The sequence below is a fragment of the Labeo rohita genome, chromosome 3 (genome assembly GCF_022985175.1).
Source record: "Labeo rohita strain BAU-BD-2019 chromosome 3, IGBB_LRoh.1.0, whole genome shotgun sequence".
NCBI classification, from domain to species: domain Eukaryota; kingdom Metazoa; phylum Chordata; class Actinopteri; order Cypriniformes; family Cyprinidae; genus Labeo; species Labeo rohita.
Genome location: NC_066871.1, coordinates 21,219,094 through 21,233,474, shown reverse-complemented (window position 1 = coordinate 21,233,474; position 14,381 = coordinate 21,219,094). Strand labels below are relative to the sequence as shown.

Genomic DNA, 14,381 nt, shown 5'->3' with positions numbered 1-14,381 from the left:
GGAGTCTGACAACAGCCAGTGCTCCACACAGAGATCTGATCTCATCATCATCCAGTCTGTCTCTGGAATGACATGAAGAAACAGAACAAACTGAGATAAACTAAATCCAGAAGAACTGTTTCAACATCTCCAAGATGTTTCAAGTAACCTACCTGCAAAGCTACTTGAAAAACTCTGCACAAGTGCACCTAGGGCAAAAGCTACTTTAAATGCAAAGGATGGTCACATCAAATGCTGATTTATTTTAGTTAATAGAAGTTCATTGATAAAGAAAATCTATTTATGACATTGTTTTTGATAGCATCCTCATTTTATGTGCCTAACTGCCTAAAAATTTTAACAGTACTGTAGCTTTGTAGGTATAGGTGTCTTAAAGCATCTTGGAGATGTTGCCACAGTTCTTCTGGATTTAGTCTCTGTTTTTTCTGTTTCTTAAGACAGACTAGATTGAATGATGGAGAGATTAGATCTCTGTTTGCACAAGGAGTCTGACAACAGCCTGTGCTCCATACAAAAATCTCACTGGATTATTACAATTAATGGCAAAATGAATGTTTAGAAATGTAAACTGATATTTCCTACTGACACACTACAGCAAAAGCCGACTTTAACTGACTTTAAATCATTTTTTAGCTGATGAAAACACTAGTGGCCTAAGACTTTTGCACAGTACTGTATATATATATATATATAGATAGATAGATAGATAATTAGAAAACGAAATATAATTGTATTACTGTAATTAGTTGATTCTGGGAAAACCTCATGTTTATGATAACGTGTGTGGGCTATTTATAATAATAATATTAATTACTAAAAACACAATTACACTAACCCCTGGTTTCACAAACCAGGCTTAAAGCTAGTCCCAGACTAAAATGCATGCTTGAGCTCTCTCAACTGAAAATATCCTGCTATGACATATCTTAAATATGCCAGTGCTATTGTTGTGTCTCAAGATAAACACCTGTAATGTTTTCTTCTGAAGCATTTTTATAAAAGCTGCTTAAATATCTTAATTTAACTAAAGCCTAGTCCTGGGTTAAGTTAAGCCCTGTCTGTGAAACTGGGCCTTAATGTACTTTTGTAAATTTTTTTGTCATTTTATTCTATTTTAATTATGTTTCCTTAATTTTAAACTCACTTTAAAGTTCTACATCCTTCTACCTCAAGTCAAATTCAGAAATAGAATTGGAATGTTTAGTAAATCTGTTCTAATTTCTTAATTGTACATTAAATTTATAGTTCTACAGTATTCAAAAACAGAACTGGAATTCCATTCAATAGAAGGCAATTCTTAGTTAAATTCTGACTAACATAAATTAAATAAAATTTACTGAAGCTATTACTACAATGACTAAAACTACATTGTAAATCATTCATTTATTAGTTAAATGACAATGTCTAAAAGTGGGGTGAGAAACTGCAACTGCACCAGATTCATAGAGCATCCAGGACATTTAATCCACAAAATCACTGAAAAGAGACCATCATTACATCCAAAAATGATGGCACACTTTTAAAAAAGGGAATGTTATTGACACTGATTTGAAATCATTATTGAAATAATATAACATCTATTTCTAAGAAGAGGTACAAGGACATTTTTTTTTAAATAGATATGATGGGACAAATCAAATAGGCATGAAAATAGGCCAAGCATGTATTCAATTTGATATACTCAAAAAAAAAAAAAAAAAAAAAAAAAAAAAAAAACTACATTAAATAAGGTCTAACTGAGCAGGGCTAATAAATGCATCGCAACCATTTCTCCATGTTCTAATGGTGCAGAGAAGTACACTGAATACTGAATCCATTTCCACAATGTTCTAACAAACAGTCCCTTCTTACTGCATGAAGGTTTCAGTCAATCAGTATCCAGGGTGGTTTAAGGAATCAGGAATCAGAACGGGTACAGTAGCAGATACAAATAGTAGGATTGTACATTCAATATTTCAGAGCAGTAAACAAGGATTGATAAGACATGGAAACAGCAGGTATTCAAGCAGAGCCTCTGCCATAAAGGCCATAAATAATTCAGTCACTGCCGATGCACAGCATATCAAACTTCTATTCAGCAAGTGTGTGGAATGACCTCCATTTAATTCAGTTCACTTGCTGTGCATTTCCTCCTGTAGCAGTGAACGAGCAGCACTACCACAAGATGTAGTTTTCTACAATCATTTTGTTTATAAGATGTCAACTGGCTGGAAGGGCCAGGCTGTGAAAAGGAGTTAGAGAGAAAAGTGGTTTTCTAGTGGTTTACAAACACCAATGAGCATCTCTTCGTTTGTTCAGAATGACCTGAGTGTGTTGATTGACCTAAGTGAGGTCTCACCAGCATGCATGGTCTCCTCAGAAAGCGATACGAACACACACAGCAGCAATGACCCAGATAGTATATGCACTATGCCAGTGTTTGAAATGTAATGACCCATAATAATGCTAATGAAAACAAGTCTTAAATTAAAAACATCTTGATTTGTCTGTGAACCATTGTACAATAATGTAGTACAAGCTGAGAAAATGATTGGCTACATAAGTTTAAATGTAATTAAACCGTTACATCACTTTTCTATAAAACATATGGTAGTCCATTTTTGCCTCCGAATAAATAAAAAAAAGGTAATTGTGACTTTTTTTTTTGTTTTTTCTCGCAATTGTAAGTTTACATTTCACAATTCTGACTTTTTTCTCAGGATTGTGTGATACAAACTTGCTATTCTGATTTTTTTTCTCAGAATTGTAGGATATAAACTCATAATACTGAGAAATGAAGTCAGAATTGCAAGATATAAACTCGAAATCCTGCCTTTTTTCTCAAAAATTGGGTGATATAAACATGCTATTGTGAGTTATAAAGCCAGAATTGCAAAGTAAACTAGCAATTTTGGCATTTTTTTCTCAGAATTGCGTGATATAAACTTTATGAGAAATAAATTATGAGAAATAAAGACAGAATTGTATGATTTTTGCATTTTTAGGATTTTTTTTTGACAATTTCTCAGGATTGAGATACAAGCTTGCAATTCTTTTTGCGAGTTTTAAAGCCAGAATTGCAAGGTATAAATTTAGAATTGCATGATATAAACTCGCATTGGCGAGAAATACAGTCAGAATTGTGAGATAAACTAGCAATTCTTACTTTTCTTCTCAGTATTGTGTGATATAAAAACGAAAAATAAAGTCAGAATTGTGAGATATAAATTTGCATTCCTGATTTTTTTTTTTTTTTTTCCCACAATTGCAAGTTTATCTCTCGCAATTCAGATTTTTTTTGTGATTATACAAACTTGCAATTCTTATTGCGAGTTATAAAACCAGAATTGCGAGATATTAAGTCAGAACTGCAGGACATAAACTCGCAATTGTGAGAAATAAAGTCAGAATAGCGAGATAAACTTTCAATTCTAACTTTTTTACTCGGTATTGTGATATAAAAACGACAAATAAAGTCAGAATTGTGAGATATAAATTTGCATTTCAGATTTTTTTTATCTCTTGCAATTGTGACTTTTTTCTCAGGATTGTGAGTTTATATCTCCCAATTCTGAGGAAAAAAAGTCAGAATTGCGAGATGTGAACCCACAATTGCAAGAAAAAAAGTCACAATTACCTTTTTTTATTTTTTTATTCAGTGGAGGAAACGGGCTTCCATACAAACATACACAATGGCCCTTGAAAAGATTTCAAGTAATGACTCATTCTTCTACATAGAGTACAGTGATTGATTTTGGTAAAAGCTTAACATAACAAATCCCCTCAGAGGTTATGTGGAGGCAGTTACACGCTCAGGGTCACTAAACTGAGCACATTTCCTTTAAAGGAGAAGTCCACTTCCAGAACAAAAATTGACAGATAATGTACTCACTCCTTGTCATCCAAGATGTTCATGTCTTTCTTTCTTCAGTCGTAAAGAAATTATGGTATTTGAGGGAAACATTTCTGGATTTTTCTCCCTGTAATAGACTTCTATGGTGCCCCGATTTTGAACTTTCAAAATGCAGCTTAAATGTGACTTCAAACGATCCCAGCCGAGGAAGAAGGGTCTTATCTAGCGAAACGATCGGTTATTTTCATAAAAATAATACAATTTATATACTTTTTAATGTCAAACGCTCGTCTTGTCTTGCTCTGCCTGAACTGATTTTTCCAGTTCATGACAGTTAGTGTATGTCGAAAAATTCCCATCTCATTTTCTCCCTCAACTTCATAATAGTCTTATATCGCTTTTTTGTTAAGGGTGTTTGATCTTCTTTGCATGTTTAGTTTGCAAATACTGGGTCGGTACTTCTGCAGCGATGTAGGATTATTTTGAAATGATTTTTGAAGTTGAAGGAGAAAATACGATCTGAGTTTTTTTTCGACATACCCTAACTGTCTTGAGCCAGAATACACAGAGTTCAGGCAGAGCAAGACAAGATGAGCGTTTGAGATTAAAAAGTATATAAACTGTATTATTTTTATCAAAACAACCGATCATTTCGCTAGATAAGACCCTTCTTCCTTGGCTGAGATCGTTCACAACCGCATTTGGGATCATTTGAAGCCGCATTTAGTTCAAAATCAGGGCTCCATATCAGTCCATTATATGGAGAAAAATCCTGAAATGTTTTCCTTTAAAACATAATGTCTTTATGGCAGAATTAAAAAAAGACATGAACATCTTGAATGACAAAAGGGTGAATACATTATCTGTAAATTTTGGTTCTGGAAGTGGACATCTCCTTTAAGTTGTGACCAATGCAGCATATTAAAACCTGCCTTCATTATCATCATCCTCTTCAGAGACAAGAGGCATTAGAGCCAACAGCAACAACTCAATGTCTCAAGAAAGTGCACAAGTTGCTTCATTTCCAATTTTTTAATTCCAGTGTACTTGTTGATCTGGGACTATTTTTTAACTTGATTTAAATTCATATTTTATATATATATATATATATATATATATATATATATATATATATATATATATATTAGTGTTACGTATATTAGAGTTATGTTGTAATTACTGTTCTTTGTCATGTGTTTTAAGATTATGAGGGTTGGGAGGGTTCCCTCAACCCATCAAAATTCCCTTTTGCTTAGAAAGCATCTTTGATATTTTTAAGCTGCCTGACAGCCAAATCAACAGGAAGGCTGAATTTGAGATGGCTGAGGCGGCCCAGGATGCGCAGGGCACCTTCGAAGCCCGTCTGAGCCATGTAGCTCCAGGGCTGGTAGTGTGAGTGGATGAGCGTCCCAGACTTACACAGCAGGTTGAGCCAGGACACAAGCCTCTGCTCATTGAGTGCCATGCACACTAAGGCCTTGAACTCAGAGTCTGCGCTACGCTTGTATCGTCCATGCTCTTTAAGAACCGTATGAATGGCCCATAACAGAGACTGCTTGGGCGTGACGGTCACAGGACCACCACCTACCGGCAAACTGAAGGATTGAGAGAGCTGCCGTGCGGGCGATTCAACAAACGCCTGACCGTTTTTGGAATGATAGTACTTGATGAAAAGTTCCCAGGGATGCAGGGTCTGGGGAGAAGAGCTGAAGGGCAGCAGGCAGGAAATAGGGGCGAGGACCAGGCTCATACCCTGGGAAGGAGTGTACAATCCGTGGGCCAGCAGGTCCCGGAGCGCCAAGGCGAGATCTTTACGCACAGAAGCGGTGAGTTCATCCCGAGGTCCTCCAGGCGACAGGCAGGCAGAGTAGCTGACAACATGTTCCTCCTGAGAGCTGGGCTGATGGCGAGAGGCTTGCAGACGTACGCGCTCCACGGCTCCTTCGAGTTTTTGCAGTAGGGGGCCGTAATCTTGAGCCTCGCTACCTTGAGACCACATGTTCTGGGGCACGTGGCCCGCGGCACAGCCGAACTGACTCAGAGCAAAGATCTGCAGCACCGCTAAGGCTTTCTGGATCAGCTGAAGCCCGGTTTCTCGCATCCTCTGGGCTTGTTCGGGATCCACTTTGGAGAGAGAAAAAGGATATGAAGTTACACTTCTTATACGGCTGTGAAAATAAATGGCTGCATTGCAAATCGAGAAATAATCGTGCATCGATTCTGAGATTTTCCGAATACATCACGATTCTCTCTCAAATCAATTCTGAGCTTAGTTTTTAACAGCAGATGGCACTGCAAACTTTAGAAACAATCATTCATAAAGTTCTAAAAGGTTAAAGCGAATTACAAAGGTGTTTACAGTGGGCTGTTTACATTACATCTTGCGCCATAAAAGCATTCTGAGCCGAGATGCAATTACACGACTCAGCCAATTGCACAAGCGCTTTACATGAGCATTTAGGTCTGCAGTTAAAATCTAGATTACAACGCCATCTGCCTTTAAAAAATACACTCAGAATCGAATCCAGAGAGTATTGCAATGCACTTGAAAAATCTCAGAATCAATCCATGAGTTACGATGCATCGATTTATTGTCGCACCCCTAACGTCTTCACTGTAAAATCTAATAAAAAGATTTAATGAATTGAAGTATAATTACCTCGCTTCATGCCTCCAGTGGCTCCGGTGTTTGGTCCGGAAGCACGGGCCTGCTGGCTATTCACACCGTCATTTAACAGAGGGTTCCCCACTTCATCTGAGAGGAGCAAAATCAGGATTGTAATCTAAATCTGTATTTATGTTGCTCCGCATAGGCACATCAAACTCAAACGTAACAGATGAGAACTTATGCACAGAAAATTAGTACAGTGGGCTCTGCAGATAGTGGCATAAAGCTCAATGATACTCACTACTATTCAAAAGTTTGAGGTTAGTAAGATTAGAAAACAAAAATTCAGCAAAAATGCATTAAATTGAGAAAAAAAAAACTCACTATTCAATAAAGAATCCTAAAAAATGCATCAATTTACACACTCACACACATACACGTCTGGTTTATTATCTTTGTGGGGACTCTCCATAGGCGCAATGGTTTGTATACTGTCCACACTGTATTTTCTATCCCCTTACCCTAACCCTACCCCTAAACCTAACCCTTACAGAAAACTTTCTGCATTTTTACTTTCTCAAAAAATCTCATTCTGTATGATTTATAAGCTTTTGTACCCATGGGGACTACAAGCCGGTCCCCACAATGTCAAAAATTTCAGGTTTTACTATCCTTGTGGGGACATTTGGTCCCCACAATGTAGCAAAAACAAGTACACACACACAAAAATCTGTAAACAGTGTTGGGAAAAGTTACTTACAATACTGCATTACTCCATAAAAAAGTAGCTAATTGCATTACTTGGTTACTTTTTATGGAAAGTAATGCATTACTTTACTTTTGTGTTACTTTTTGTCATCTGAGCAAATATATATTTTTAATAGCAAAAACGCAAACTATTTTTTTTTTATTTAAAAGTAATGTGTTACCTTACTAGTTACTTGTAACTCACGTTACTTGTAATGCGTTACCCCCAACACTGTCTGTAAATAATAATAAAAGTTTCCAGAGTACCAAATCAGCCTTTAAGGATTACAATTAGAAACATTTAGATCTGACTTTACAGATACTATCAAATGAGAACACAAACTTGAACTGAACTGGTTCGACAACTGAGTTTCATAATTGATAAACTTTGCAACGCTGATACTGTATTTAAACTGAACCGATTCATCATTAAATATGAATTTAGCTGGATAATTACACTATTGTCTGCTGCAGAGCTGACTTATAGCTGAAACTGAACTTGCTCCATAATTGATGAATATTAAAGGTGCAGTGTGTAAATGTTAGCGGCATCTAGCGGTGAGGTTGTGAGAAAATACGGTGGCCAACACAAGACAAAGATGTCGCTGTCTGAAACAGCAGGGAGTAGCCAGTGGTAAATTAAGGAATTATATTTACTTAATTATTCAGTAAACCAATATGTTATTGTGAATATTATTGTTACTTGTTCATCGTGTCAGCGTTTTATTCACAAGAACAAAAAACTATGCTTGAACACACCACGCTCACATCATTGACCCATAAGCAGACATCCTCACCCTGTATGAAGTTGATGAACATCTCCAGGTCTCTGATTTGGGTCTTGAGCTGCTCAACCAGTTGCTCTTTAACTCGAGCCGGGTTGACTATCTGTGCTATAGCAGCGTCCACTCTCTGTCGGAGCTCCTCTGGAGTGAGGTTCCCAATGTCTTCATTCAGGTTCACGTCCAGCTTCTTAATCAGCTCATCTATAATCACCTACAGTATTGAGGTGGACAGAGACTAAATAAAATGCCCCAGCAAAGGTTTTAAGGCTAATACATAAGGTTTTAAGACCAATACATCTTTAGAGGGATTGTTCTTTAAAGAAAATTCTCTCATGTCGTTCCAAGGACCTTCGTTCATCTTCAGAACACAAATTAAGATCTTTCTGATGAAATCCGAGAGCTTTCTGATCCTGCATAGACAGCAATGCAACTACCATGTTCAAGGCCCAGAAAGGTAGAAGAAATGGCTGAATAAAGTCATTATTTTTGTTTTCTTTAAACACAAAATTTATTCTCCTAGCTTCATAAAATTAAGGTTGATCCACTGATGTCACATGGACTATTTTAACAATGTCCTTACTACCTTTATGTGCCTTGAACATGTCAGTTGTGTTGCTGTCTATGCAGGGTCAGAAAGCTCTCAGATTTCATCAAAAATATCTTAGTTTGTGTCCTAAAGATGAACGAAGGTCTTACAGATTTGAAACGACATGAGGGGGGAGTAATTAATGACAGAATTTTCATTTTTGGGTGAACTAACCCTTTAAATGACCATGTCAACTGTATAGAAGCGTATTATCAGACGTACCCTCTGTCTCTCCATGACGACAGACTGAGGCAGTGAGTCATAGCTGCCCTCCTGGTAGGCGAAACGCTCCAGGTCATCGAGCTGAGTCTTCAGCTGGAAAATCAGCTCCTTCTGCTTCTTCCTCTGAGCTTCCAAGCGCTCCCTCTTCTCCCTTTCACTCTGCATATAAGAAAAGCACACAGAGTCAAACAAACTTAAAAAACCTACAGCCAAACTTAAAATACACACAATGTTTACACTGGAGCTAGCTGAACATATTTGCAAATGATCTGGTGAAGGACAATGAGCGTTTAATTAGTTTGCTTCATTTGGTTTAGCTTTGCTTATCCTGAAATGCAAAGCAATTCAGAAAAGACTTTGCTATATATAACATGGTTTTAGTTAACTATAATCTTGTGAAGCTTTTACATTTAATAGTCTCTGGGGAATAAAAATGTAACTGACTAATATATAAAAAAGAGAGACCGAACAAAACAAAACCAAGTATGAACCAAGTATGTAAGGAATACTTAAAGTAGGCACTTAAGTTTAAAGAAAGACTGCACAAGGGTCATGTTCACAGTACTCACCAATTCATCCTGCAAGCAAAGAGTGCAGAAGAGGAAATAAGAAGAAAGGAATGCATTTTAATGGCAGTAACAAGATACTCCAGCAGGAAGAAATACAGGGAAAAAGTGACTTTCAAATGTTCATTGTATTATGCTTACTGAGATTTTTATCATCATACTTTGTTGATTATTTTTAAAAGGGTGTTGATTAGTTATTTGAATGACACAGAAACAAGCCTTTTAACAAAAGAGATGCAGACAAATTGAAAGCTGATACCTGAGGGCATCATAGGGATATTGTATAGGCTGATCATGTGTGAATGAAAGGGGGTTTGTGTTTTTATAGGTGGGTGTATCACAGCCAGGTGCATATTGTAACTACTGAGGACTATTGAAGCAGGCCTACTGAAAACAAAACAACACTGATGACACTGTAGTTCAGATGTTTTCAAACTGGGGTCCACTGAAAACTTTAGAAAAACATCAAAAAATATACAATGAATAAAAAGATTGCAGTAAATATACACTACCGGTCAAAGGTTTTGGAACAGTAAGCATTTAATGTTTTTTTAAGTCTCTTCTGCTCACCAAGCCTGCATTTATTTGTTCCAAAGTACAGCAAAAACAGTTTTCTATTTCTAAATTTTAAAATGTAATTCACTCCTCTGATTTCAAAGCTGAATTTGTAGCATCATTGCTCCAGTCTCATGATCCTTCAGAAATTATTCTGATATTCTGATGTGCTGCTCAAAAAATATTTATTATTATTATGCTAAAATTTGGCTGAGTAGAATTTTTTCAGGTTTCTTTGATGAATAGAAAGCTCAGAAGAAGAGCAAATATCTTAAGTAGAAATCTTTTGTAACATTATAAATGACTTTATCATCACTTTTGATCAATTTAAAGCATCCTTGATAAATAAAGGAATACATTTTTATAATTTCTCTCCTCAAAAAATAAATAAATAAATATACTCAATCAAGGCGTTTTAATATGAGCAATATAAAAACTTTTTATTTCAGATAAATGCTGATCTTTGGATCTTTCTATTCATCAAAAAACCCTGAAAAAAGTACTCAACTGTTTTAAATATTAATGATGATGATGATGATGATGATGAAGATAATACTAAAAATAATAATAATACATTTTCCTGAAACAGCAAATCAGCATATTAGAATGATTTCTGAAAGATCATGTGACAATGACGACTGGAGTAATGATGCTGAAAATTTACCTTTGATCACAGGAATTAATTACATTTTAAAATATATTCAAATAGAAAGCAGTTATTTTGAACAGTAAAAATATTTCAAAATTGTACTGTTTTGCTAGTATAAATGCAGGCTTGGAGAGCAGAAGAAAAAAAATTTAAACCATGACTGGTGGTGAATGAATAAACTAGATTAAAATTATATCAAAATAAGTAATAGCTAGATACATTTATAATAATAATTTAATAATAATTTGTGTAATTTGGATGTTTTTACAATAAACTATGTAGACGTCTTTTCAATTTTAGGATGGGGTCCCTCACATGAAGACGATTATATTTGGGGCCTACAGTGTCTAAAAGATCGAAAAGCCCTGGTGTGGATTATGTGTATTTGAGAGTTTCATGTCGTTATCCTAAAAAGCACATGTTTTGAGATCTGCAGGTGTTTTCCATTTGGACTGGGGTTTGGGGGAGCCTGTTTGCTGGTCTTAGCGGGTTCCAGCTTGGCCAAGCTGGTCTTTAGCCAGTCTAACTCTCAGTACAGCTGGCCTTAGCTAACTTAAGCCAGTCTAGCTGGACCCCAGTCTGGCCAGGCTGGTATTTAGCTGCATGTTCAACTGGTTTCAAAACCTGACCAGCTGAAAAGCACCCAACTTCCTTCAAAACACTAGTCTGACCAGACTGAGAGACCAGGTTTTGGGCTTGGATCTAGGGTCTCCTGCAGGGTGGAGATCACTAAGACAGAAAACAGTGAAACTCACAGAGTTCTCGAGCATCTGAGCATCCTGTGCCCTGCAGCCTATGACATGAGGGCATCCTTTGAAGGCAAACTCCTCCAGCTCCAGCAGCATCCTTTCTTTCTCGTCGCTCTGTGCGTGGACGATCTGTTTTAGCCGAAACTGCACTTGAGCGAAGTGAGACGTTAACGCGAGGAGCGACGAATTCAACTGCTCCTGCTCATCCTCCAGCTTCCGCAGCTTGGATACCAAGTCTGCATCGCCGGACGACACCGAACCAGCCTGCGTGCCCCTCTTCCACTGCTCATCCTCCGGGTTGGCCACGGCTCCCACGGGCGCCCAGCGCTCCCCGGCTCCCGCGAAGGCAGCTTCGCTGTCGGATGTGGACAGATCCTCCGTCGACATGTGACTGACAGTTGAGGTAGACAGCCTGGCTGTCCTTTCACTGAAAACAACCTCGACTGATTTAACTGATGTGGAACTGTTTAGCGTAAATTCTGAATATACGCAACCGCCGCTTTAGCAGGTGCAGCGCAGTGTAATACTTACGTCTTCAGAAAACATTGCAACGTAATCGAAACGAGTGAGATCTTGAGGTAATATGGAACTACCGCACCAGAGTTCCAACAAACGTGCCGTTTTATCAATATGTTCTATGTATCAGCGAATGTGTGGGAAGGATGTTGACGTCAGTGCGTAATGACGTCAGAGAAACGCGCAGTTAAATCCGCAGCTTTATAGTTAGTTGAGCGTTTCTGTTCATATTTACTTTTCCTTCCATTCTCCCTGTGTTTGTTTTAATGCAACGCCCTAAATGTCAGTGGGCTGGACTGCGCGCCAAACACACCCTTGGCCTGTTCTGACCCAGCAGAGATTTTTATTACTGCCATCTTGGCGCCATCGACCAGAGGGTGCGTTTCACAAAAGCATCGTTTCCTTAAGTTCCATCGAACTGTGTTGGTAAACTAATAGTATCGCTTTTGGGAAACGCACATCATGTTGATTTAGGTCCCATCTGCAGCAACAGTTGAAGAGATCTTTGGTCAGTTATTTAGGTGTTCTGCTGCCCTCTAACGTTACCTGCTATAGCGGGTGTCGTTCCAGTTTTTTCAAAAACAATGTCTGTATTTTCCGAGTGCTTTCGTAATACTCTGTCTGTTTTTACTTTTAAAAATTAAATGCCCAGCAAAAGGTGAAGTGAAATATGAAACAAGTTTTGAAAAACTGGTTAATCAAAAATTTCCACTTTTCCATTTTTTTTTTTAACATACAACCTTCATTTTGGAATCAATCTATCAATTAATCAATCAATCACTCAATCATTGACATTGTATTTTCTACCTATTTGTAATTATTATGTACACTACCAGTCAAAGGTTTTCTTTTATTTGATCCAATGTACAGCAAAAATAGTAAAAATTTTAAATAACTATTTATAATAACTGTTTTAACTATTTAAAATAACTGTTTTCTATTTGAATATATTTAAAAAAAAAATGTAATTTATTCCTGTGTTGAATTTTTAGCATCATTACTCCAATCACATGATCCTTCAGAAATAATTCTAATATTTTAATTGGCTGCTATATAGACCATTTCGCTAGATGTAAACAACACTGGTCCAGAAGCACTTTTTGTTTTTTATTTTTTATTTTATTTCACTTATACAAATACATCTTAAAGGTGCTAATGTGACATTTTCATCCATTCAAATGTTATGTTGGTTGTATTTTTTTGTGGTGTTTGTGTAAAGTTAAAAAAAAAAGAAACAGGAAGTGTATCAGGACCAGTATGTTTACATCTGACGAAATGATCTATATATATACACTACCGTTCAAAAGTCTGGGGTCAGTAAATGTATAAAGTACATTTTTATTGTTTCTTTTTTCTTTTTTTTTTTTTTTTTTTTTAAGAAATTAATACTTTTATTCACCAAGGATGTATTAAGTTAATTATTAAAAGTTAATAATAAATAATTTACATTGTTATAAAATATTTATATTTTGAATAAACACTGTACTTTTTAAACTTGTTATTCATGAAAGAATCCTAAAAAAAAACAAAACACAGGTTCCAAAAAATATTTGGCAGCACAACTGTTGATATTATCCAACATTGATCATTCTAATAATAAATCCACATATTAGAATGATTTCTGAAGGATCATGTGACACTGGACACTGGAGTAACAGCTGATAAAAATTCAGCTTTTCATCACAGGAATAAATTCTAAAGTATATTAAAATAGAAAACCACTGTTTTAAATTGCAATAATATTTAATAATATTACTGTTTTTTTCTGTATTTTTAATCAAATAAATGCAGCCTTGATGAGCATAAGAGACTTCTTTAAAGACTATTACAAGTCTTACTGACCCCAAACTTTTGAACGGTAGTGTGTATATATATATATATGAAGAGTTTCGTTGCAAAACGAGATATATCCATTTTGAGAAATGTTGGTTATTTGACATTATTATTTAAGACATCAACAGTCAAGTTCATTCACAATTTTTGTACATTAAACTATTACTTGAGCTCAGTGAAGGCCAGGGACACAATATTTTTCAAATCCAGGATATTTTTTATTTAATTTTATGTCCATAAATAGTTCATAAATAAGTCAAAAACCATGCCAAAATGCAACATATTTATCTTAACATTGTCAAACATCTTAAATTGGTTAAAAAAACAATACATCATAAATATATGGAATAGTATATACAAAGATTGATTAATAATAATAAGATTCTGAGTTAGTTTTGGCCAGAACATACACAACATAACATAACTTTTTTTTTTTTTTTTTGCAAAACGCTATAAACGTACGTGACTGACAGCTCGCCTACAGTATAAACAATTAAATGGTAAACGTTTTTTAGTTAGCCTATTGAATCCTCTTTTTAAAAATATATGTTTTTTGTTTTGATATTATCGTTAAATCAATGAGCAAACTCGGAGCACTTCACCGGCATTGACTCTCTTCCCAGGGGATGCTGAGCATTTTCATCTTCTGCCTCCTTCCTCTTCTCACCTCTTCCTGATCCTGACGTCTGATTTTAGCTTATTTCGCTGTCCAGCTCAGTCCTCTTTGCTCATC

The 14,381-nt window shown here is 36.1% G+C and overlaps 1 protein-coding gene across 1 annotated transcript; it reads right to left on the bottom strand.

The window, feature by feature from the left end:
• Positions 1-1,439: 1,439 nt before the first annotated feature.
• Positions 1,440-12,270, bottom strand: rundc1 (RUN domain containing 1). The gene is made up of 5 exons (XM_051106247.1): positions 11,306-12,270; positions 8,781-8,939; positions 7,985-8,183; positions 6,492-6,587; positions 1,440-5,956 (listed from the first exon to the last, which is right to left on the bottom strand). The coding sequence occupies exons 1-5, from the start codon at positions 11,684-11,686 to the stop codon at positions 5,085-5,087; spliced, it is 1,707 nt and encodes a 568-aa protein (XP_050962204.1). The 5' UTR covers positions 11,687-12,270; the 3' UTR covers positions 1,440-5,084.
• Between the last annotated feature and the right edge of the window lie 2,111 nt (positions 12,271-14,381).